The sequence below is a fragment of the Petaurus breviceps genome, unplaced genomic scaffold (genome assembly GCF_028583685.1).
Source record: "Petaurus breviceps papuanus isolate PSGF00001 unplaced genomic scaffold, PetGlider_PUasm1.0 176, whole genome shotgun sequence".
Classification (NCBI taxonomy): Eukaryota; Metazoa; Chordata; class Mammalia; order Diprotodontia; family Petauridae; genus Petaurus; species Petaurus breviceps.
Genome location: NW_027185771.1, coordinates 16895497 through 16915929, shown reverse-complemented (window position 1 = coordinate 16915929; position 20433 = coordinate 16895497). Strand labels below are relative to the sequence as shown.

The window sequence follows — 20433 nt, the reverse complement described above, 5'->3', positions numbered from 1 at the left end:
GTCTCTTCTTGCATGCCTCCGGCTCCTTCACCCAGCTGCAGAGATGCTCCAAGGACCCATCCCCACTCCCTTCTCTTCTGCCTCAGCACCGAAGGAGAATTGCTGAAGATCTTTATCCCCACCTGATGTATCACTATATTCTTCTCTTCTACAGTGTTTGTCAACGGGTATTTATTAAGCACTTAACTCTGTGTGGGCACGGTGCTAACCACTTGAGATACAAAGAAGGAAAGAAAAAAAATTCAGGTCCCTGCCCTCCTGTAGCTTACTTTCTAATGCAAATAGCTGTATATAGAAGATACAAACAGTTTAATTGGAAGGTCGCCTAGAGGGAAGGGTGTGAATCTTGGCTGGGGGTGGTGGTGCATGGCATCATGCCCAGCCCCCAGCAAGCAGACTTGGGCCACAGGACCAGTGAGAATGCCTAGATGTCTGGGACCCCAGAATTGGAATGTGCAGACAAAATGCTGGGGGACAGGAGAGGAGGGTAGCCAGAGGGATCCCAGAGACTAGGGCAGTGGTCGACAAACATTTCATTAGGGAAATCCGCTGTAGTCCTCAGAGATGGTGTAGAGAAGAGTGAGCCTATGGGGAAAAGGTGGTCATGGGAGCTACAAAGAAGGTGGAAACTTTCAAGGATCTGAAAAAAAAAATAATAGCAGCTAGCATTTATATAGTGCTTTGCAAAGCGCTTTATATTTAATTTTCCCTTCCTAACAGCCTTGGGAGGTAGGTGTTATTATAATACCCATTTTACACATTAGGAAACTGAGGTAGGCAGAGGTAAAGCAACCTGTCTAGGGGTTACAAAGCTAGTGACTGAGGATGGATTTGAACTCAGGTCTTCCTGACCTTTCCACTTAGCACGGCGCTGGGAACAGATTAGGTGCTTTTAATGTTGCTTGGGTGATTGACAGACCCCCTCCTGCGTCCAAATCTACTGCATTATTTAGTTGCCTTGGCTGAAGGAGATAAGAAGGGAGTACCATTCTCCCCAACCGGCCCGTGCGCGACCCAGGCGGTCCCCACGAGGGTGTCACATGATGCGATCCCTATGAGTTTCTCGCCAAATCTGGTAGCTGACAAGCCTGGGTTGTTTACGGCATCCGTGGAGGCTGGGCTTTTTCCTACGATCCCTGGAATTCTGCGGCTTCCCAAGGAGAAAGGGAATCGTAGACGATCCCTGGGGGCGCCAGGGACTCTAGGAGACCTGCCCGTAGAGGCCCACGCGCGCATGCACGCGCGCATGCGCAAGCCTCGAGTTATGTACAAACGGAAGTGCCGGGCGGAAGTGTCGCCGGGGCTGCCGGCCGGGCACTGGCGAGCGGAAGCGGAAGTGGCGGCGGCAGGCGGCGGGCGCCGGCCTGGCCTGGGCTTAGGGAGGCAGGCTGCCATGGCGGAGTCCGGGCCGCAGGCGCCGCCGCCGCCGCCTCCCGGGACCCCGAGCCGGCACGAGAAGAGCCTGGGGCTGCTCACGACCAAATTTGTGTCGCTGCTGCAGGAGGCTAAGGATGGAGTCCTCGACCTGAAACTGGTGCGGACCCGGCTCGGCTACGAAGGGGGGGACGCCGGGGAGAAGCGAGGGCCGGGGATGCACAAGGGGGAGAAGCGAGGGCCGGGGATGCACAAGCGGGAGAAGCGAGGGCCGGGGCCGGACAGCATGGAGAAGTGAGGGCCGGGGCCGGACAGCGGGGAGAAGCGGGGGCCGGGGATGCAGAGGGGGTACTCAGGAGAGCGGCTCCTGGAGAGAGACCGAAGAGGGACGTCCTTGAAAGCGAGTTCTCCCTCCTCATCGCCACGTCTCACCTCCTTTCAAATATCAACTAAGATTCTCCCTTCTGTAAAAAGCTTTTCTCATCCGTCTGAATGCCTTCCTTCTGCTTATGGTCTCTAGCTTATCATGTTCATAGATAGCGTGTTCGTATGTAGTTTGCATGTTGTTTCCCCGTTAGACTGTGAGCTCTTTGAGGGCAGGGACTGTTTTTTGTACGCAGTGCCTGGCACACAGAGCTTCAGTGTTTTTTAAGCAAAGAGGGAGGCACAAGAGGTGAGGGTCTTTCGGGAATCCTGGAAGGTGGAGATTTGACTAACAGCCGAGGAACAGCAGGAGGAAGAGATGGGGGAGTCAGACAAGAGCATGGAAGGAGATCTGAACAAGGCTAGGGAGAACTGGAGACCAGGGGAGGATGATCAATGACCAGCCTGGAGGGAGGAAGGATTCCTGGAAAGGTGAAAAGTAGGTGAAGGAGGGAGGTCTGGGGGAGACCATCTGCAGAGAAAGGAGATTCCTCTTTTGCTGGTGAGGAAAAAGATCATCCTGGGTCTCTGGAAGAGAAGTAAGTTGGAACAAACCTGGATTTTTGAGCACAGGGCAAGAAAGTTGTACTGAGCCTGGCAGGGGGAGAGTAGGGCAAAGCCCAGGTACAGAGACAGACACCAGAAGTAAGGCTCTGGGCTGCACTGAGCCTGCCCTGCTGAAGTCGGCTGGAGTTGGTGTTGGCCTAAACCTTGGAGACAGACTGAAGCATCTTCTTTCTTCCTCTCAATAGGCAGCAGACACCTTAGCTGTTCGACAAAAGCGGAGAATCTATGACATCACGAATGTCCTTGAAGGAATTGGTCTGATTGAAAAGAAGTCTAAGAACAGTATCCAGTGGAAGTGAGTACTGGGGAAGACAGGTCAGGAGAGATTCTCACAAGAGACTGAGGAGCCTCTTTGAGTGAGGCAGGTGGGAGGAAGAGGGTTCCTTCCTGGAGTAGTAGGCCCTGGGAGCATGTCTGTACTAGGTAGGGGCAGAGGTCCTTGGGAAGTAGGTACCATCTCACTTCTCTCTTCCCACTTGGGGATTATATATAGGGGTGTGGGACCTGGCTGTAACACTAGGGAAATAGCAGACAAGCTCATCGAATTGAAGGCTGAAATCGAGGAGCTTCAACAACGGGAGCAGGAGCTGGACCAGCACAAGGTGTGGGTCCAACAGAGCATCCGGAACGTCACTGAGGATGTGCAGAACAACTGATATCCTTCCAGGGCCCCCCTCTCCCTCTTTTCTTTCTGTTTCCTCTTCCCCACATTCCCCATCATGGGTCAGACGTCATCATAGTTTCCATGTTGGCTGCTCTTGAATTCAGTGTTTACAGAGTGCTTTCTTAAAGCAGTCCTGTGGAGTTGGTAGTATAAGAATCATTTACATTCAAAAAAGGGGAAAATTCTGAAGCTCTGAGAGTTGAGCCACTTTGGTCAAAGTAATACAGCAGTAAGTGTCCAAAGTGGGATTCACAGCTAGATCAGTGGGGTCAGAGCTGCTTGTCCCATGGATTAGGAAGACAGCCATCTAGTCTGGGCAAGGCAAGGGCTGGTCTCAGTCATGGAGAGATACGGTCAGGCCGCACCCTGAAGGGTTTGGGGCGTTGGCAAGAAAGATAGAAGGTAGCAGGATAGTTAAGAAAAAAAAAAAAGACTAAAATAATAACGCTACTACTAATGGTTACTGTTTTCAGGGGTATGAATACAAATATGAAATATGTCCCCATAGCAACTCAATGAGGAAGGTAGTAAAAGCATTATTTTCATTTTACTCATTAAGAAACTGAGCTCTGCAGCAGGGAATTGACTAAAAAGTTTTAGCTGGGATTAAAAGCCAGGGCTCTTGACTGCAGGGCCATGTGCTTTCTACTGTACCTTGCTTTCAGGAAGCCCTCGGTCAAGGCTGGCACTAGCTCCCAAGTGTTGGTCCCAGAACCAATACCTTTCTGTTACTCCGTCAGAGTCTGTTGCATTCTGTGTGCCACTGGTCTAATTAGCACATTTCCCTGGCCTGAGGCCCTTACTGATAGCTTCTCCTCACTGTCCCTCCTACTTGGACCTTCTTTCCACCTAGGTTAAACTTGTCAGTACTTTCTCGGGGACGTTGCCCTGTAAGCATCATGAGATGGCCTGGACTCCACATTCATTCTTATGCTTGTTCCATGTGTGTGAATGGAGTCAAGGGCCTCCAGCAAGGAGCTGTTGTCTTTGCTTTGGAGGAGGGCTCTACTGAGCTGCCCTCTCTTTTGACTTAGTTTTGTAAAAGCAGAATCTCTGACCTTTCCCTTCTTCCAGTACCATGTGGAGCTCTGGAGCTGGAAGGAGGGAATAGATGTTCTCTCTAACTTGTCTTTGTAGTCTAAGCCCTGGGCAGACTTTATGGCTCTTCTCCTTAACTTCTGGCACCTTAGCATATGTGACTCATGAGGATATCTGCAAATGTTTCACGGGTGAGTGGCCCCTTGGGCAGTGAGAGGGTGAGTGAGCAAACCCAGAGGGTTGAATACCCCCTTTCTCAGCACTCCCCCCCCCCCCCTCCATTCACCCAAACAGGTGTAGAAGATTTCAGGGGAAAAGGGTCATGAATATGGTAACAGGTCAGAGAACTGACCTCCTGGCAGCTGCAGCAACTTTGTGGTTTGTAGTTCAGAATGTGGTGATCTGGCAGAGGTGGCAGGGCTCTGACTAGGGGTGGGGCTGCCGCTCTTGCCTCAGGAAGGTTCCTCTTTGTTCTGCATAGGGGAAGGACCTGGGAGGTTGGTTTTGAGGGATCCTTCTATTGGACACTTCATGTCCTATCTTCCAGCCAGCTGTCTGTGAAGGCTGTGAGTGGGGTAGGTGAGGGACTGGACTCATTGTTCCTCCAGAGAGGCTGGTGGTCACTGTGAGTGCCTGCCAGGGAGGAGTGTCTGTAGGATGGAGGTTGTTGCTAGTAGGTCTTTCTTATTTATAGCTCAGGTTATGTGGTCGGAACACTACCTGTGACTCTTCTTCATCAGTTATTATGGGATAGAGAGCCAGAAGGGGCATTAAATACTGGCACTGGAGGGAAAATTATGCCCTTCCTCCTTTTATAGATGAAGAAATTGAAGCTCAGTGTTAGTAATGATAGCTGTCAAATATTTCATCTTATCCTTACAACAACTCTGGGAGGAAACTGAGGCAGACAGAGATGAGCTGACTTGCCCAGGGTCACACAGCCAGTGAGTGTCTGGGGCCAAATCTGAACTCACATGTACCCGCCTCCACTGCAGCGCCTAGCTCCTTTTTGTAGCAGAGGGAGTGATTCGTCTAAGGTCTCCTTTCAGTTTAATGGCAGGCACAGGATTTTAAACCAGGCCCCTTGAGCCTCAGTTTACTGTTTTCATTAATGCTTTGCTGGCTGTCGTGGAGGATGGCTGTAGCTTAGTCTGGACAAATTGGATGGATGGTGAGACAGATGGGAAAGAGAAAGTAGAATCCTGTCCCTTGGGCTCAGTTTGAACTTGGGTGGTTTGGGGGCCCAGGGGTTGGACCTTGACCTTGACTGTGACACTCCTGCTTGGAGGGCGGCTTGTTAAAGGATTTCATAATCCAAGGGGCCAACCGAGACTCTGACTGATTTTTCTCATGGCTTTCCTGTCATTTATTTTCAGCGTGATTTCATCCTCTTTGCCATCTTCAGCTCTTGCAGTCTGCAGTGTATAGAGATGCTTTCTCTGCAGACTTGGGAAGTGTATCTGGAGAGTGTTTTGGCTCTCTGACTTGGTGTGGCCTGATCCTACTGGGCCTGAATTTCATTGTATGGTGATCCCTGGCCACGTTTTGGGGGTTTGAGAGGCTAAGGCAGGGGTCGGATGAACCGTTGTGTTCTGTAGATGGTGATGGACATCTGTCTTAGGGATTGATGTGTATGGTTCAGCTTTGCCTTGCTCCAGATTGGTTGGGTCTCTGGATGGGGGCTAAGACATTTCTTCGAAGACCATGGGGACCAGGGTGGTCCTGCATTTTGAGTTCCAGACAATATAGAATGAAAGCTTATACCCAGGAGGGAACTTCCAGAAAATAGGACCAGGGGTTCACAAAAACCACATATCTGTTGTGTGCTTTACTGGCGAGGCCTTCATCACCAGTGCTGGATTTTTCTTGCTCTTCATTCTTGGGACCCTTTTTCTAAAGAGACTGTGTCCTGGATTCTTTAGGAGGCAGTTTAGGAAGGTCCATAGCCTCCCCTAAAGGAACCAGCACTAATTTTGGTAGAGTGAGGTGCAGTTGGAGTGTTGGAAGCCCCCTCCATGTCCTACCTGTTGGAGCTCTACCCCTTGTCTGCCCTCAGCCTGGCAGATAGTGGTCCTACTCTCAACCCACAACTGCTATCTGTGTTCCAGGGGACACGCTGTTGGCTATTCGGGCCCCTTCAGGTACCAGCCTGGAAGTGCCAGTTCCTGAGGTGGGTGCATTTTGGGGAGGGGAGGAGGGCAGGAGGGCCTAGGCCAAGGAGAGCACCAGCTGCTGAGGCTGATAAGTCAGCACCGGGGTGGGTGGAGCTGGGAGGGCATGCAGAGAGAGAGAGAACTGGAGTCTGGAGAGACCCTACTGTCCAAGTGGCAAAAGGGTAGGGGGGAGTACTGGGGGCTGGCTGAAAGGGGGTCCTCTTGGTCAGGCTCTTCACTCCATCACCCTTGCTCTCAACTCTGAGCCAAATTCTGTGGCTCCCTAGGGCCTAAATGGGCAGAAGAAGTATCAGATCCACCTGAGAAGTACCAGCGGTCCCATCGACGTGCTGCTGGTGAACAAGGATGCGTGGAGCTCTCCCCCTGTGGTTGTGCCCGTGCCTCCGCCTGAGGATCTCCTTCAGTGCCAGGCAGCCATTCCTTCCCCGCCACAGCCGAGACTAGCACCCTCTCAGCACCAGGAGGCCTCACTCCCCAGCAGTCCCCGCCCCACCACTCCGACCAGCAGCCAGGACCAGAGTGCCGTTGGGCAGCCAGCAGCCGGCCCAGGTGAGAGGGACTAAAGGAAGGGGGGAGCCTGCACTGGGTTAGCTAGGATAGAGGGATGGAAGGCCAGCTCACAGGTGATACGGAGCTCTTCTGTTTGCATCGGGCACTCAGCCTTGGGTCCAGCCTTCCACCACAGCAGAATCCTCCATGACAGCTTCAAATCTCAGCCTTTTTGTGTGTGTCCTGGATTCTTTAGGAGGCAGTTTAGGAAGGTCCATAGGCCTTGTATCAGAATCATAATTTTAAAGCATAAAATAAAAATAGGTAATCTCTTCAAAGTAACACTTAAGATTGAAATCCAGTTGGCAAAAAATTTTTTTAAAATAGACATTTATTTTTCCCCCAGTTGCATGTTGGCAGAATATTAAAAAATACAAAACAGTACCAAATGACAAAGTCACAGAATCCTGGTTAAGAACTCTCCTCCACCTCCCCGGAGGCTGAGGAAAGCTTCTATTATTCCAGGACTGGAAGATCTAACTACATCTTGAAGCATCCCATTATACTCTGGGCAGTCTCTGAGGGTTAGAAGTTCTTCCTTCTAAATATTCTGTACCCTGACCCTGGTGATTCCAGCACATCAAATAAATAAACCTGACCCCTCTTGAACAGTCGTGCAGATGTGCCAAGACAGGAATCATGCTCTCTCTTTTCTCAGTTTGGAAAGACCCTCAGGTCCTCCAGATCATCCTACAGGGGCCTAGTTTCAAGGTCCCTCAGCACCAGCTGCCCTCCTCTAGCCATCTGTGGCTTGTCCTAGCTGCCCTTCCTTGTGTGCCCTGGCCTGAACTCAGGATCACCTCGGGGAACACTCAGGGATTACTGCTCAAGGCTTTTGTCAACAGACCCTCCCAGTGGGAATTGTCACTTGTGCGGCTGATCTTGGGAACCCCAATGCAGCACTTCACACTTATGCTATTAATATTCATGTTAAGATTCAGTCCACTGTTTAGTTTTTGGAGACCTTAGTACTACTCCTCTTGTTCTGGAAACTGTTACCAATAATGAAAGGACTTCCAGGGCCACCATCTTTCTGGTCTTTACCATTGACCCCAAACTTCCTGAGACTTAGCTCCTTCCTAAATTCTCACTCGCCCAATTTCTCTGGTCTTTACAGCAGAGAGGCCTCTAGTTTTGGGTGCTAGGGGCCAACTCAGCTTGGGGAGGGAAACGGGGGTTCCTTGCTTTGAGGATGTGTTACCCCGTGGCCTAACCTCCAGTGGGGACAATTGGGCTGTGTAGTTGCAGGAAGCAGCAGTGGCCCTGGGACAGACAGCAAGGATGACGTTGTCCTCGGTACCCTCAGCACTGCATCCGCTGCTGCACTTGACACCCGGCCACTCCAGTCCTCGGCTTCCTTGGACAGCAGCTCCATCTCGCCCAATCCTTCTACCTCTTTTGAGCCAATCAAGCCGGATCCTACAGGCAGTGAGTATCTGCTTAGCCAGGGAGAAGGGGAGGAGAAGCTCACTCTGCCTCCTGCTTCTCCCCAACTGTGCGTGAAAGATGGGAGAACTTAGAGAGACGTCAGAGATGATCTAGTGCAGGCCTTTCATTCTACAGAAGAGGAAACTGAGGCCCATAGAGTGAAGTGACCATAAATTATAGCAGATCTAAAACTAGAACTCAGATTGCCTGATGTCCGTGTCACTGTTCTTGTTCCTATATAAATCCTGTCTTCCTTTGTTCTCACCCTGAAAACTCAGACTTACTGAGAAGGTAGTGTAAACGCTCCATAAAAACCCTTCCTCCTGATGGCACAGGCAACAAGTGAGGCCTTTCCAAGGGTCCTAGAAAGGCGCCATTCTACCTGGCATTTGGCGCCTTCTGTGTGAACATGTGGTCATTGTCCCAGAAGCAGAGCCTCAGACTGGAAGATAGACCCATGGCAACTCTGGGCCAGTCATAGTCATGACCATACCACCTTCCACTGGGGGACAGTTTGCACTCTTCACATTAATTTCCTCCTTTTGTTCTCCTAGAATTATCTCCCAGTAACATCGACAGAGGAGACAGGCTTACTTTCCCATTTTATAAATGAGGGAACAGGTTTGGTGACTTGCATGGGGTGGTCCAGTGAGTGAGTCAGTGCAGACAGAACCACATGACTCCAGGCCTTCAGCAAATCTTTATTCAGACCATACTGTGTGTTGAGCCTTGCACTTAGTGCCAGGGGAAATGATCAGGCTATATTAGACACAGCCCCAGCCTGCAGGGAGCTTACAGTCTAGGGTGGGGATGAAACACCACCTCTGTCAGGTAACTGTGACACAGAATGGCATGTTATAGGGGTGCAGGACACAAGTGCTATGGGAGAACCTAACTGAGTATATCCTAGAAGACTTCCTGGAGGTAGCAACTTTGGAATTGGGTGGAAAGGGTGGGAGGAATTTAGCAGGAATGGGGATAGACGTGGAAGACATTCCAGACATGGGGAACTGTGTGAGGAAACGTGCAGGGGTTAAGAATGAGCATGTGCATGTGTCTGTATGTCTGCGTGTGTGTGTCTGCACTGGGATGGAGGCATGAAGAATAGAGAGGATGTGGGGTTCTTTTGCTTCCCTCTGGTGAGCCAGAGTCCCTGGAGAAAGAAATGAGAAAAAGCTGGGCAGGATGAGCCAGTATCAGCTTGCTCAGCATGGTCAACCTTGAATTTATGTGGCCCCTTGGATGGCTGTTCGCTGTGGGCACCTCTGAGACACAACAGCAGTAGCTTGGCTATCCTGGCTTGGTGGGGGGAGGAGAAATGGCAACATCTTGTCCTACTGGTGGTCTGGAAGGAGGTGGGGTGGAACAGAAATGCCAGGCCTAGAGGTCACTTGGTGGCAAGGTGCAAGGGCTTGGTGAGATGTGGGAGTGAAGGCCCTTATTTTTGTTTTTATTTCAGTACTGGAACTCCCCAAAGAGCTCTCGGAAATGTTTGATCCAACAAGAGGTAGGGGCCGCACCCAAGACTCTTCCCCATTCTCCCTGTGTGCTGATCACTCTCCTCTTGAAATGCTACCTTCCTTCTCTGCCTCTCGCTGAGGCTGAATGGTGGAGTGGGTGGAGTGGTGCACTTGGACGCAGGAAGGACTTGGCTTTAAACCGTGCTCAGACACTCGCTGTGTGACCCTAATCAGGTCATTGAATCTTGGCCTCAGTTTCTTCATCTGTAAAATGAGGGAGTTTAGGTCCTTTTGAGCTCTAAGTCTATGATTCTCTGGCCTTCTGGTGCTAACCCTTCAAGATTGAGGTGGGATGATCTCTCTCTTAGATGGTCTAGCATCTGAGTTAGAGAAGGTGTTTTATTAAGACTGAGGAAGCCTGCAACAACAGAAAAGGCCCTAGACTAACCCAGGCTCAGGAAGGATTGCCAGAGCTGTCTCCTTGTTCTCTAGGCCTGGGCTCAGACTCTGCCCCCTATGCTTATTCTCCCTGAGGTTGGGAGAAATTGGGCTTTCCAGTCAGTTGGCTGACAGAACAGGGAGAAGGTGGGTAGTCTGTGGGTCAGAGGCCTGGGGACAGGAATCCCTGTATCATCCCCGTGTTTCCAGAGACTCCCCAATCTAGTCACCCTTCTCCCTGCTCCCCTGTGACCTCAGTTCCTGCTGTTCCCAATGACTTCAGAAGTGGGAGCAGGAGTGTATACCAAACGGCCTTTTCCCCCTTCCAGAGTGCATGAATTCCGGGCTGCTGGAGGAGTTGATGTCCTCGGAAGGTGAGTAGCCTGGCAGAGGGGTGGGGCAGGGCTCTGGCCAATCGTCTAAGAGCATCCATGCCTGCTGGCCCAGGTGGCTGTACAGGCAAACTCCCTGCGGAGGCCAGGACTGAGCTGCTTTCTCTCCCACAGTGTTTGCCCCTCTGCTCCGCCTCTCTCCTCCCCCTGGAGACCACGACTACATCTACAACTTGGATGAAAGCGAAGGCGTCTGTGACCTCTTTGATGTACCAGTCCTTAACCTCTGACTCTGCAGCTGCCCTTGGGGCCATGTGCAGACAAGACTGTTTGACTTGGGGTTGCTTCGGTCTTTCCTTCTTCCGCCATGCCCAGTGTCCTCAGGATTCCTCTGGATACAGACTGACCAGCCGCCAGGCCCCTTCAATCCCCCCCCTTTCCAAATTGCACAATTAGGGTCATACTTCTTATTCCTTCCACTGGCCAGTTTGTCCATCCGCTCTGCAAAATGGGGGAGGAGGGCCAATTCTCTCCCTTCCCCCCAGTATCTTTATCCTCTGTCAACAGGTAGCCAAAGCATTTGCCATGTGCCTCTTCCTAGGTCCAGAAACCTGATGTTCCCACCTCCTTTTGCATCCTTAGAGCTCAGGCTCTGCTGTGCCAGTGATACAGTATCCTTAGTTCCCATCACCGAGGCTACCTAAGAGATCCTGCTTCACACTTTCTCCCTCCCACTGTACCTGCCCATGCTCCTCCCCTCAGGGCCCAAAAGGCCAAGCCCAGGGCCAGTGTGAGGACACAAGCCAGTATATAAAAAAAAAAAACCAGACAAACCAATTTCCTGAGTTTGAACCAGGCTCTCCCAGAGTCTGTAAGAGTCCTGCAAACTCTTTTGTGGAGGGGAGAAGGGAGGCCAAGACACATTCTCTGAATGGAGCAGGAATGTGACCATCCCCTTGCCAACAACATTCCCCTTCCCCCATGTGTCCTACTTGCTGCTCCATAATAGGTTAATGAGACAGGCCAAGTGACTCCCCAAACCGGATGGATCCCCATCCCTGTGCCCCTAGCCTGAAGGCTCCCCCTCTAGCCCAGGGCTGGAAGGAGGAGGCCCCTGCCTCAGCTATGATGTGTACCATCCCTTGCCTCCAGTTAGGAAATGTTTGGAAAGAGATTTAGAGAGATTTACAGGAATGAACAGATTCCTATATAAAGATTATTTTTATACTTTTTGCAGTGTAAGGAAATTGCCTGTAATATTTGTACAGTGTCTGAATGAATAAAAAAAACATGCCTAAGGCTGCTCCAGCCCCTTCCTCATTTCAGCAGCCTGGGCAGGACCCTCCTGGGAGATGGAGGCTGGGTCTGCAGTGACTGTTATGTGGGGTGGGAATGGTAGCACTGAGTGGGGTATCCGCCCGCCCCCGTCCGGCAAACTTTACCCCTTGGAACTCTGTCCTACTAGAGGTAACTGGCTCTGGTTATGGAAATCCTCCACTTTTCACCTTTGTGACCCCTTAAGGTGAAAGGGGCTGACCGGGTGGTCTCCGCGTTTCTTCCCGAGGCTAAGGGGTGTGAGCCTCCTCCTTAACCGAAGGGGGCTGGGGCTGGAGGCGGGGCAGGGCCGGGGCCAGCCCAGCCCAGGAGCTCTCCCGCACCCTGCGCGTCCCACCCCCGGGACTCCAACCCGGAACTAAGGGGCGCTCCCCAGGGAAGGACGCGGCGTCCGGGGAGTCGCGGCAGGCGGGCGGGCTGGGTGAGTTCTGGGATCCCCCAAGCCGGACGGACCTCGGGCAGACCAGGGGAAGACCCCTGCCCCCTATCTCAGCCCCTGCGTGCAGTGGACGGGGCGGGGGCGGGGCCGGGCAGGACGGGTACCGACCAGACCTGTCCCGGCGCGTCTCAGGAATGTGCCCAGCCCCGCCCGCGCTGACCCCCTTCCCTTGTGGTCCGGCAGGCGGCTGAGCCAGCGCGCGGACCATGGCCCCCCCTAGGAACGTGGTCAAGATCGCCATCCAGATGCCGGGGGCCATCCCTCAGCTCATCCAGCTGGACCAGGTAACTCAGACCCTACACCTGGGCCCAGGCTCAGGCCCTGGACACGCCCCGCCTGCTTCCTCCCTCCACCCCCACTCGTGTCCTTGATTGCCCCAACCCTAGCACTCCCGAGACATAGGGGTCATAGGACTTGGGGCCGGAAGGCACCTTAGAGACCATCTCGTTGGAGCCCCTTGTTTTTACAGAGGAAGCCACTGAGGCCCAGAGAACTGAACAGTGCCCATTGCCCTCCAGCTCCTACATCCCTGTTCCCTCAGGCCCAAACCCTGCTATTCCTGGCGGGGCTGACCACTAACCCTCCACATTGAGGCTAGGGTGGCCAACCCCACTACTGACTCCACTGCTCTCCCCTTCAGGCCAAGCCCCTGGCGGCAGTGCTGAAGGAGGTCTGCAGCGCGTGAGTTTCCATGCCACTTCTTGGGGTGGGCGAGTGTGGTTGAGAGAGGAGGGACGCTGGGGCTTCGGGATGGTGTGGGTGAGTCGTGGATACGAGGCTGAGGCAGCTCCTTCACTGCAGCTGGAACTTGAATGACCCCGAACACTACGCCCTGCAGTACGCTGATGGCCATAGGAAGTACATCACTGAGAATGTGAGCACTGACCCTCTCTCCAGTGACTTCGCCCTCTACTCCCAGACCACCTTACTGAAGATCTTGGCATCCTGGCCATGCTTAACAACTCCACTGACTCTAGCTTTTGACTTTATTGACCCCCATCAGTAACTGTCCTTTGGACTTCTCATTGACTCACATCTACCTTCCTCACCTCACCCCTGACTTACCCACTGATTGAGCCCCCACCCCCACCCCCACCCCCCTGACCACTTCACAGACTCCTCATTGACAGACTTGATCACTGATCACTAATGGATGACTTCCCTAACACCTGACTTTGCTGCTGCTCCTGTAATCTCAACCATCTTTCTGCTTTTTTCTGTCTCTTCCAGAACCGCTCGGAGATCAAGAATGGGAGCATACTTTCCCTCAGCATTGCCCCGGTACTGACTCGCTATCCCCATCCCTAACCCACTTTTTCAGCCAGCCCTAGCCCCTGGCTCTCCTCATCTCTGTACCAGCCCAGATGTTTAAGGCCTGGAATTTTCCTCAGGTTTCTCAGTGTGCCAGCCCCCACCCTCTCCAAGTCAGGCATGCTCCTATCCTCCTCTTCCTGCCCTTAGGACAAAGAGGCGGAGAGACTTCTGAATGCCCTGCAGAGTGGAAACCGGGAAGTGAAGCGGGAAGCTTTGAGCCGCCTGGCACTGCTGGCTCCTGATCTGACTTTTGCAGGAGAGGTTATTAACCGAGATGGGCTTCAGCACCTGGGGGCCATCATCGAGGATGGGGATGAGTGAGTGCTAGAGGGAGAGAACAGGGAGGGGGGCCCTGGGCATCCCAGCCCTCCTCTATCACTTCCCTCTAAGTTTTTTTCTAAGTTTTCCCTTCAAGCAAAGAAGATGAAGAAGATCCAGAGGGTCCCTGAAATACTCTGTGAGTTTGTGAGATTAGAAAGAATGCGTCACCTGGATGGAGTTTAGGAGACCTGGACCCTGCCTCTGCCACTCATTAACTGGCTGACCTGGGGCAGGTTTTTTCTCTCTGGGCCTCAGTTTCTTTCTTTGAAAAATAAATGTCAGAATTCTAGAGTTGGAAGGAACATGAGTCCAGCCCAGATTTCACTACCACATTCAGCCTTTGCAAAGAACTCTGATGGAAGGAGCCCACTCCCTCCTAAGGCAGCCCCTTCTAGTTGTGCTTCTTTTCCCTAATAATTGGTAGGCAGTGTTTCCTCATGTCAAGTCTTAAGTCTAGGGCTTTACAGTTCCACCATTGCTCCTATTCTGCCTCTGGGATCAGTAACAAGGAGCTGGATCTCTCTCCAAACACATATATCCTCAAAGACAGCTATCATGTCCCCTTAACTCTTTTCTTCCCCAGCCTAGACATTCTCAGGTCCTTCAACTGAACCTTCTATAGCATGAGGCCCTTCTCCTCTGAACACTGTCCAGCTTATCAAATCGATGCCCTTCCTGAAATCTAGAACTGAGTACATATAATATTCGAGACGTGGCCTGATGACTCGAATATTGTAGGGCAGAATACAGCAGGAGTCAAACCTTCCTAAATCCAAGGCATGTCGCCTGTCTTAAACAGTTGATATTGTTTGTTTTTACATCATCTTAGTTCAGGAATATGTTCTCCTCCCCATTCCCCAACTTGTACTCCAGAGCCGTTCTATGTAACAAAGAATTTAAAAACTGAAAAACTAACCAAGGCTGAGTCTGAGAGTATGTCGTGATGTCCCATGCCCAGGTGTCAGCCCGCCTCCGTGGAGAAGGGAGGGAGATGTCTTTTCTTTATCCAAATCCAAGATGTCTTTGGGGCCAGGCTTGGTCATTAGATGCACACAGCATTTGGATTCATTTTTGTTGTTCTCTCATTTATTTTTGTGCCCGTTTTTTACATTGTTTCATCAATTCATAGACGTCTTCCTGCTTCTCTGCATCTATGTGCCTTGGTTGAGCCATTCAATGGAATGTGCCCCTCTTAATGCTGTCTAAAATCTTGTGAGCTTTTTTTTGTCTACTAAAACTCTTAGATCTTTTTCATATGAACTGTTACCTCACCATTGCCCCCTCTTCCTGCTCTTTCCCCCAGTCTTGTATTGGCCAAATTGTTGCTATTGTTTAAACTTGTATAGGACTTGATTCTTTTCAGGCTGACCTGTATTTGTGATTTCCTCAGGGTAGGAAACTCTTTCCATGGATACGTGTATTGTCAACTCATTAATAGATAGTTCATTAATTGTCTTAGAGATTTTCCTGAGACATTTCAAGGCTGAGTGACTTGTCTTGTGACTACACAGTTAGTGTGTTGAATTCGAGTCTTTTTGACTCCAAGACCAGTCTTCCGTCTACTTCACTGCCTTTTTTCTTTTTAAAGCAATCAGGATTAAGTAACTTGCTCAAGGTTACACGGCCAGTTATTTCTGGGTGGGTGCTAAGTATCTGAGCCCAAATTTGATCCCCAGGTCATCCCGACACTGGAGCTGGTGCTCTTACTCGCTGAGCCACCTGGCCACCCCAACTTCACTGCCTTTTAAAATTGATCCCTGTTAATGTTTATCTTAGCACACTAAGAAGCAGCTAGGTGGCACCATGGTTAGAGTACTGGGCCTGGAGTCAGGAAGAGCAGAATTCAGATCCTGCCTTGGATACTAGCTGTGTGACCCTGGACAAGTCACTTTGTTTTGGTTTCCTCAACTATAAAAAAGGGATGATAATAGCACCTGCCTTGCAGAGTTGTGAGGATCAAATAAGGTAATATTTGTCAAAAGAGCTTAGCACAGAACCTGACACTTAGTAGATGCCTCTTCCTTTCTGCTTCCCTACACCTGGACCAAAGTCTAGTGTGTCCAAAATCTTTACGGTTCCTGATTCTGCCAACTAACATGTTAGCTAGCCCTCCCAGCCTTGTGTTTGTTATCTCAGGATTTGATGAGGATGCCATTTCTGACATTATCCAAGTCGCTGCTAAAGATGACAAGCAGCTGAGTAGGTTCCTGTGGGACTCCACTGGAGGCCTCTTTCCAAGGGGACATCAGACACTCCACAGATTCTGAATCCACCCAGCTATACTGTTGTCTGGCCTCTGATACCCTCTTTCCCCTAGAATGGATAAACTCTGTCAAGTGCTTTGCTAAAACTACATCTGAACTTATTTCCCTGATTTAATTAACCCTGTCAAAAAAAAAAAAAAGGGACTGCACATCTGGAGAGACCTGTTCTTGAAGTCAAGCTGGCTCTCTGTGGCTACTGCAGCCTTTTCTAAAAGCCCACTAACCAGTCCTGCCTTCACATAATGACTTCTTGAATTTTTCTAGGAACCAAAGACAAGCTCACAGAGCTTAGTCTGTGAATTCTACTCTTTCCTTTTTTCCATCTTCAGTCCAATGATGTTCCCCATTCCTCTGGGCCTCTCTAAGGGCAGCTCCTTTGCTCATTCATTTCCCTGCTTATCTGGGGTCCCTAGTAGCCATTTCATTTTTTCCTTTGTGGTCCAAAGGTCATTCTTAGAGGAAGGAGCCACAGTTGAATAAGGGATGAGCAGTTCTACCTTCTCACTGTTGTCAATTGTCAGGGCTCCCACCTGGAGCAGAGATTTTATTCTTTCTCTAATCCCCTTTTCAGTTAAACCAACAAGGCACTAAGGTTGAGGCAGCAGGGTTTGGGAAGACCCCTGAATTTTGAATTGGAGAAGCTAGGTTGAAATCCCTGCTCCACCATTAACTAAATGATCTTGGGGGAGTCACTTCTAGGACTCAGTTTTCTGATTTGTAAAGTGAGAGGCCTGGAGTATAGTCCCGCTGGACTACAGACTCCGTGTTTTTTCCCCCCAGCCTAGGTGAGGTCCTGGCTCATGGACTGAGGGCCTTCTCTGAGCTCATGGAGCACGGCGTGGTGTCCTGGGAAACACTCAGTAGCAACTTTGTCAAGAAGGTGGGGACACAGGGAGAGGGCAAGGGTCGAGGGAGGGCTGGGACATATAATGGAGACAAGGTGTAGGTGGCTGGGGAGATCTTGCAGCTTGGCTGGGGGAGCTGTTATTCCTTCTCCATCCTGTCCCCCAGGTGGTGTCTTACGTAAACATGAACCTGATGGATGCCTCAGTGCCACAGCTGGCACTGGGCCTGTTGGAGAGCCTGGCCCTCAGCAGCCCACCCCTGGGCCAGCTGGTGAAACAGGAGGTGCCCCTGGAAAGACTGCTGGTGCATCTGCAGGTGTAAGGCTCTGGAGGGCAGGTGGGGTGGGGAAGCGGGGTTTGGGAGTCTAGATTCTGGTCGACGCCTTCCTTGATCTCCTCTGCTGTCAGGCTGAACCAGCCATTGCAGACCAAAGCCATGGCCTTGCTGACTGCACTGCTGCAGAACGCCAGCTTTGCTGACCGACAGGTGAGGGCGAGGCAGTGGGGGGGACCTGGAGGGGGCCGGGGAGCAGGACGCTTGGACCTTGCTGGGTAGAATACAGGATGGCCTTTGTGGAGTCCATTCTTCCTGCTGTGATTTTTTCTCTTTCCCTCCTAGACCATGCTGGATTACTTATGGCGGAGGAACCTTCGCCAGTTCATTTACAAGGTGAGGGGAGAAGGGAGACAAGAAAGAAGCCTTAGCTTCCAAGTTCACAGGCTCTTGAAGAGCTGAAAGGGCCTTTAGAGATGATCTCATTTGAGCCCCTCCATTTTTCATGATGAAACTGAGACTGACATTTTATGGCAGCAGATTCAAACCCGGCGCCTCTGACCCCAAATCCGGCATACTTCCCTCTCCTACACGCTGCCTCCTCTGGGGACTGTTTGCTTACGAGTCAGAAGTGACCTATGAGTGTGAACGCCCAGTTTTCTAAGAGAGAGTTGCAGCTGTGACATCCAAAGCCCCACAGCTGGTGGCAGATCTGTTACTAGAGGAAGGACACAGATTCTGGCAGAGTCCATCCTCTCTGTGGACAAGTGGTGGACCAATTTTGCCATATAACAACCCCCAGTATGACTCTTCCATTTTTTTCCTCTCAAAGCAGCTAGGTGGTTTAGTGGATAAAACATTGGACCTGGAGTCAGGAAGAACTGAGTTTAAATCCAGCCTCACACTTATCAGCTGTGTGATCCTGGGCAAGTCACTTTACCTCAGTTTCCTCATCTGTAAAATGGGGATGATAATATTAGCTCCTGCCTCCCAGGATCAAATGAGATAACAGTTGTGAAGCCACGTCCATCGTAGGCATCTCCCCTCCTCCTCTTTTCTCCTGGTCCACAACCAGGAGAGGGGGAGTCTTAAAGCTTGTGTTCTCTTTCCATCCCCAGAACATTATTCACAGCCCAACACCCCTTGGAGATGAGATGGCCCATCATCTGTACGTTCTCCAAGCGCTCATGCTGGGGCTTCTGGAGCCACGGATGCGTACACCACTGGACCCTTATAACCAGGTGTGGGCATCTGCACACACTGGCAATGCATCCATTAAAGATGCCCAGGGGTGTTTGCCCTCGTCATGGCGGACACACAGGGGTGACTCGTTTCCTCCTCCCATCTTTAGGAGCAGCGGGAACAGCTGCAGGCCTTGCGCCAAGCGGCCTTTGAGCTGGACGGGGAGTCCCAGGGCAGCGGAATGAGTGCTGACCGCCGCCGATCCCTCTGTGCCCGGGAGTTCCGGAAACTCGGTTTCTCTGTGAGTGATACCTGCTACTCCTCTTCCTACCATCTAGCGGTTTCTGGCTCCTGGCCCCAGTGCCTCTCCACCTATCGCTGCCCTTGTGACCTCACAGATCTGATCTTTCCCCTTGGTTGTCTGGGTTCCTCCTCCCGTTGAGGTGTCTCTGTCCCCTTCCCTGACCCAGAACAGCAACCCTGCCCAGGACCTGGAGCGAGCCCCGCCAGGGCTGCTGGCCCTTGACAACATGCTCTACTTTTCCAGCCATGCACCCAGTGCCTACAGCCGGGTTAGTGACCTCAGGCCCTCCCTTTCTTCCTCTGCCCCATCCACTTGTCCTTATTCCCTCCTGCCTGTGCCTCTGTCGCCCCATCAAGTCCTTCTGTCCTGTGTGCTGTCCCTCAGTCCCCACGTCCCCTTCCCCTTATCTGGATCGAGTTTTAAGTCCTCTCTCCCTGTTCCCCCTGCCCCCCCGAGGTTCAGCCCTCTCCTGGAGGTCAGGCTGACCCTCCTCCTCTTCCCCGGCCCCTTCCCTACCAGTTTGTGCTGGAGAACAGCAGCCGAGAAGACAAACACGAGTGTCCCTTTGCCCGGAGCAGTATCCAGCTCACTCTCTTGCTGTGTGAGCTCTTGCACATTGGGGAACCCTGTGAGTTCACTTCCCCCTGCCCTATTTGCTGGCATTTGCATTGCCCGAGGTATGGGGAGAGGCAGGGTGGACAGAGTGGTCCCAACACTGCTTACCTCTTTTGTGCCCCATCTTCCCAGTGTTTCCTCATCTTCTATACCCTCTCCTCTTCCCTCTGGATCTCAGAAACGGGCTCCAGGTCAGCCAGAGGGTCGGGTGGTCTTAGTGAAGGGCCCTATGGGCATCCTGGATGGATCTGGAGGTTGGGGAATATCTAAGAGCCTAAGTAAGTGATCTTATTGAGTCCTTCCCCCTCCCTCCATGCCTTCCAAGGCTCTGAGACCGCCCAGGACTTCTCTCCAATGTTCTTTGGGCAAGACAACAGCTTCCAGGAGCTCTTCTGCGTCTGCATTCAGTTACTCAACAAGACGTGGAAAGAAATGCGGGCCACCCAGGAGGACTTTGACAAAGTGAGGAAGGAAGCCTATAGGCTGGTGTTGGGTGGAGGTGTTTGGAAGAAGGAGCCTCTGGGACGGGAGAATTGTGGACACTGAGGGGAGGTTCGTTCCCAGGTAATGCAGGTGGTTCGGGAACAGCTGACTCGGACCCTCGCCCTGAAGCCAACCTCTCTAGAGCTATTTAGGACCAAGGTCAACACCCTTAGCTACAGTGAGGTGTTGAGGCTCCGCCAGACTGAGAGAATGCATCAGGAAGGCACGATGGCCCGACCCATCCTGTGAGTGCCTCAAGGAAATGGGAGGGTGGCAGACAGTGCCCTGGGACTCCCTTCACTCAGACTTCCCCCAGCTCCAGTCCGTGGCTCTGATATCCATCCCTGCTACTAATGAGAGCCCATGCCCCCCAGCTCCCAGGGCTCAGAACTGAGAGTGACCACAGAGGTCATCTGGAACTACTCCCTCCTTTTAGAGCTAAGGAGGCGTGGAGTGACCTTCACATAGTAGGGATTTAATCTATTGATCTATGTAAGGAGCTGCCTTTACTGAGATAGGGCTGTGGCTGTTGGGAGAGGCAGTGACATGCCTAGGGTCACCCAGTGAATAGAGGTGAAGGGCTGGATTTGAACCCAGGTCCTGTTGCCAC

The 20433-nt window shown here is 51.7% G+C and overlaps 2 protein-coding genes across 7 annotated transcripts in view; both read left to right on the top strand.

Moving 5' to 3' along the window:
• The first annotated feature begins 1322 nt into the window (after positions 1-1322).
• On the top strand, positions 1323-11747 carry E2F4 (E2F transcription factor 4). 2 transcript variants are annotated; one of them, XM_069085772.1, is made up of 10 exons: positions 1323-1534; positions 2550-2659; positions 2858-3019; positions 4214-4257; positions 6175-6236; positions 6507-6789; positions 8096-8217; positions 9677-9724; positions 10445-10489; positions 10622-10777. In XM_069085772.1, the coding sequence occupies exons 1-9, from the start codon at positions 1394-1396 to the stop codon at positions 10451-10453; spliced, it is 981 nt and encodes a 326-aa protein (XP_068941873.1). In that variant the 5' UTR covers positions 1323-1393; the 3' UTR covers positions 10454-10489; positions 10622-10777. The 2 variants fall into 2 exon arrangements, with proteins under 2 accessions (XP_068941873.1, XP_068941872.1); XM_069085771.1 differs by having other exon boundaries at positions 1324-1534; positions 8032-8217; positions 10622-11747.
• A 335-nt stretch (positions 11748-12082) lies between these two features.
• ELMO3 (engulfment and cell motility 3) overlaps positions 12083-20433 on the top strand; it is an 11765-nt gene continuing 3414 nt past the window's right edge. For 4 of the 5 annotated variants that reach the window (XM_069085765.1, XM_069085766.1, XM_069085762.1 and 1 more), the window contains exons 1-16: positions 12083-12203; positions 12405-12505; positions 12862-12902; positions 13023-13095; positions 13452-13502; positions 13683-13852; positions 16901-17000; positions 17132-17283; positions 17374-17452; positions 17585-17635; positions 18358-18480; positions 18591-18722; positions 18892-18993; positions 19245-19353; positions 19666-19802; positions 19905-20068. In XM_069085765.1, the coding sequence (XP_068941866.1) occupies positions 12428-12505; positions 12862-12902; positions 13023-13095; positions 13452-13502; positions 13683-13852; positions 16901-17000; positions 17132-17283; positions 17374-17452; positions 17585-17635; positions 18358-18480; positions 18591-18722; positions 18892-18993; positions 19245-19353; positions 19666-19802; positions 19905-20068 (1562 nt within the window). In that variant the 5' untranslated portion in view covers positions 12083-12203; positions 12405-12427. The remainder of the gene's footprint in view (positions 12204-12404; positions 12506-12861; positions 12903-13022; positions 13096-13451; positions 13503-13682; positions 13853-16900; positions 17001-17131; positions 17284-17373; positions 17453-17584; positions 17636-18357; positions 18481-18590; positions 18723-18891; positions 18994-19244; positions 19354-19665; positions 19803-19904; positions 20069-20433) is intronic. The other variant, XM_069085764.1, reaches the window with a different exon arrangement.

What these genes read in the sequence shown, in the direction of transcription:
- E2F4 (XM_069085771.1), top strand. Translation starts at nt 1,394, where the DNA reads ATGGCGGAGTCCGGGCCGCAGGCGCCGCCGCCGCCGCCTCCCGGGACC. An exon ending in CAAGCCGGATCCTACAGGCA is followed by an intron (nt 8,218 to 9,676) that starts GTGAGTATCTGC and finishes TTTTTATTTCAG; the next exon opens with TACTGGAACTCCCCAAAGAG. An exon ending in GGAGTTGATGTCCTCGGAAG is followed by an intron (nt 10,490 to 10,621) that starts GTGAGTAGCCTG and finishes TCTCTCCCACAG; the next exon opens with TGTTTGCCCCTCTGCTCCGC.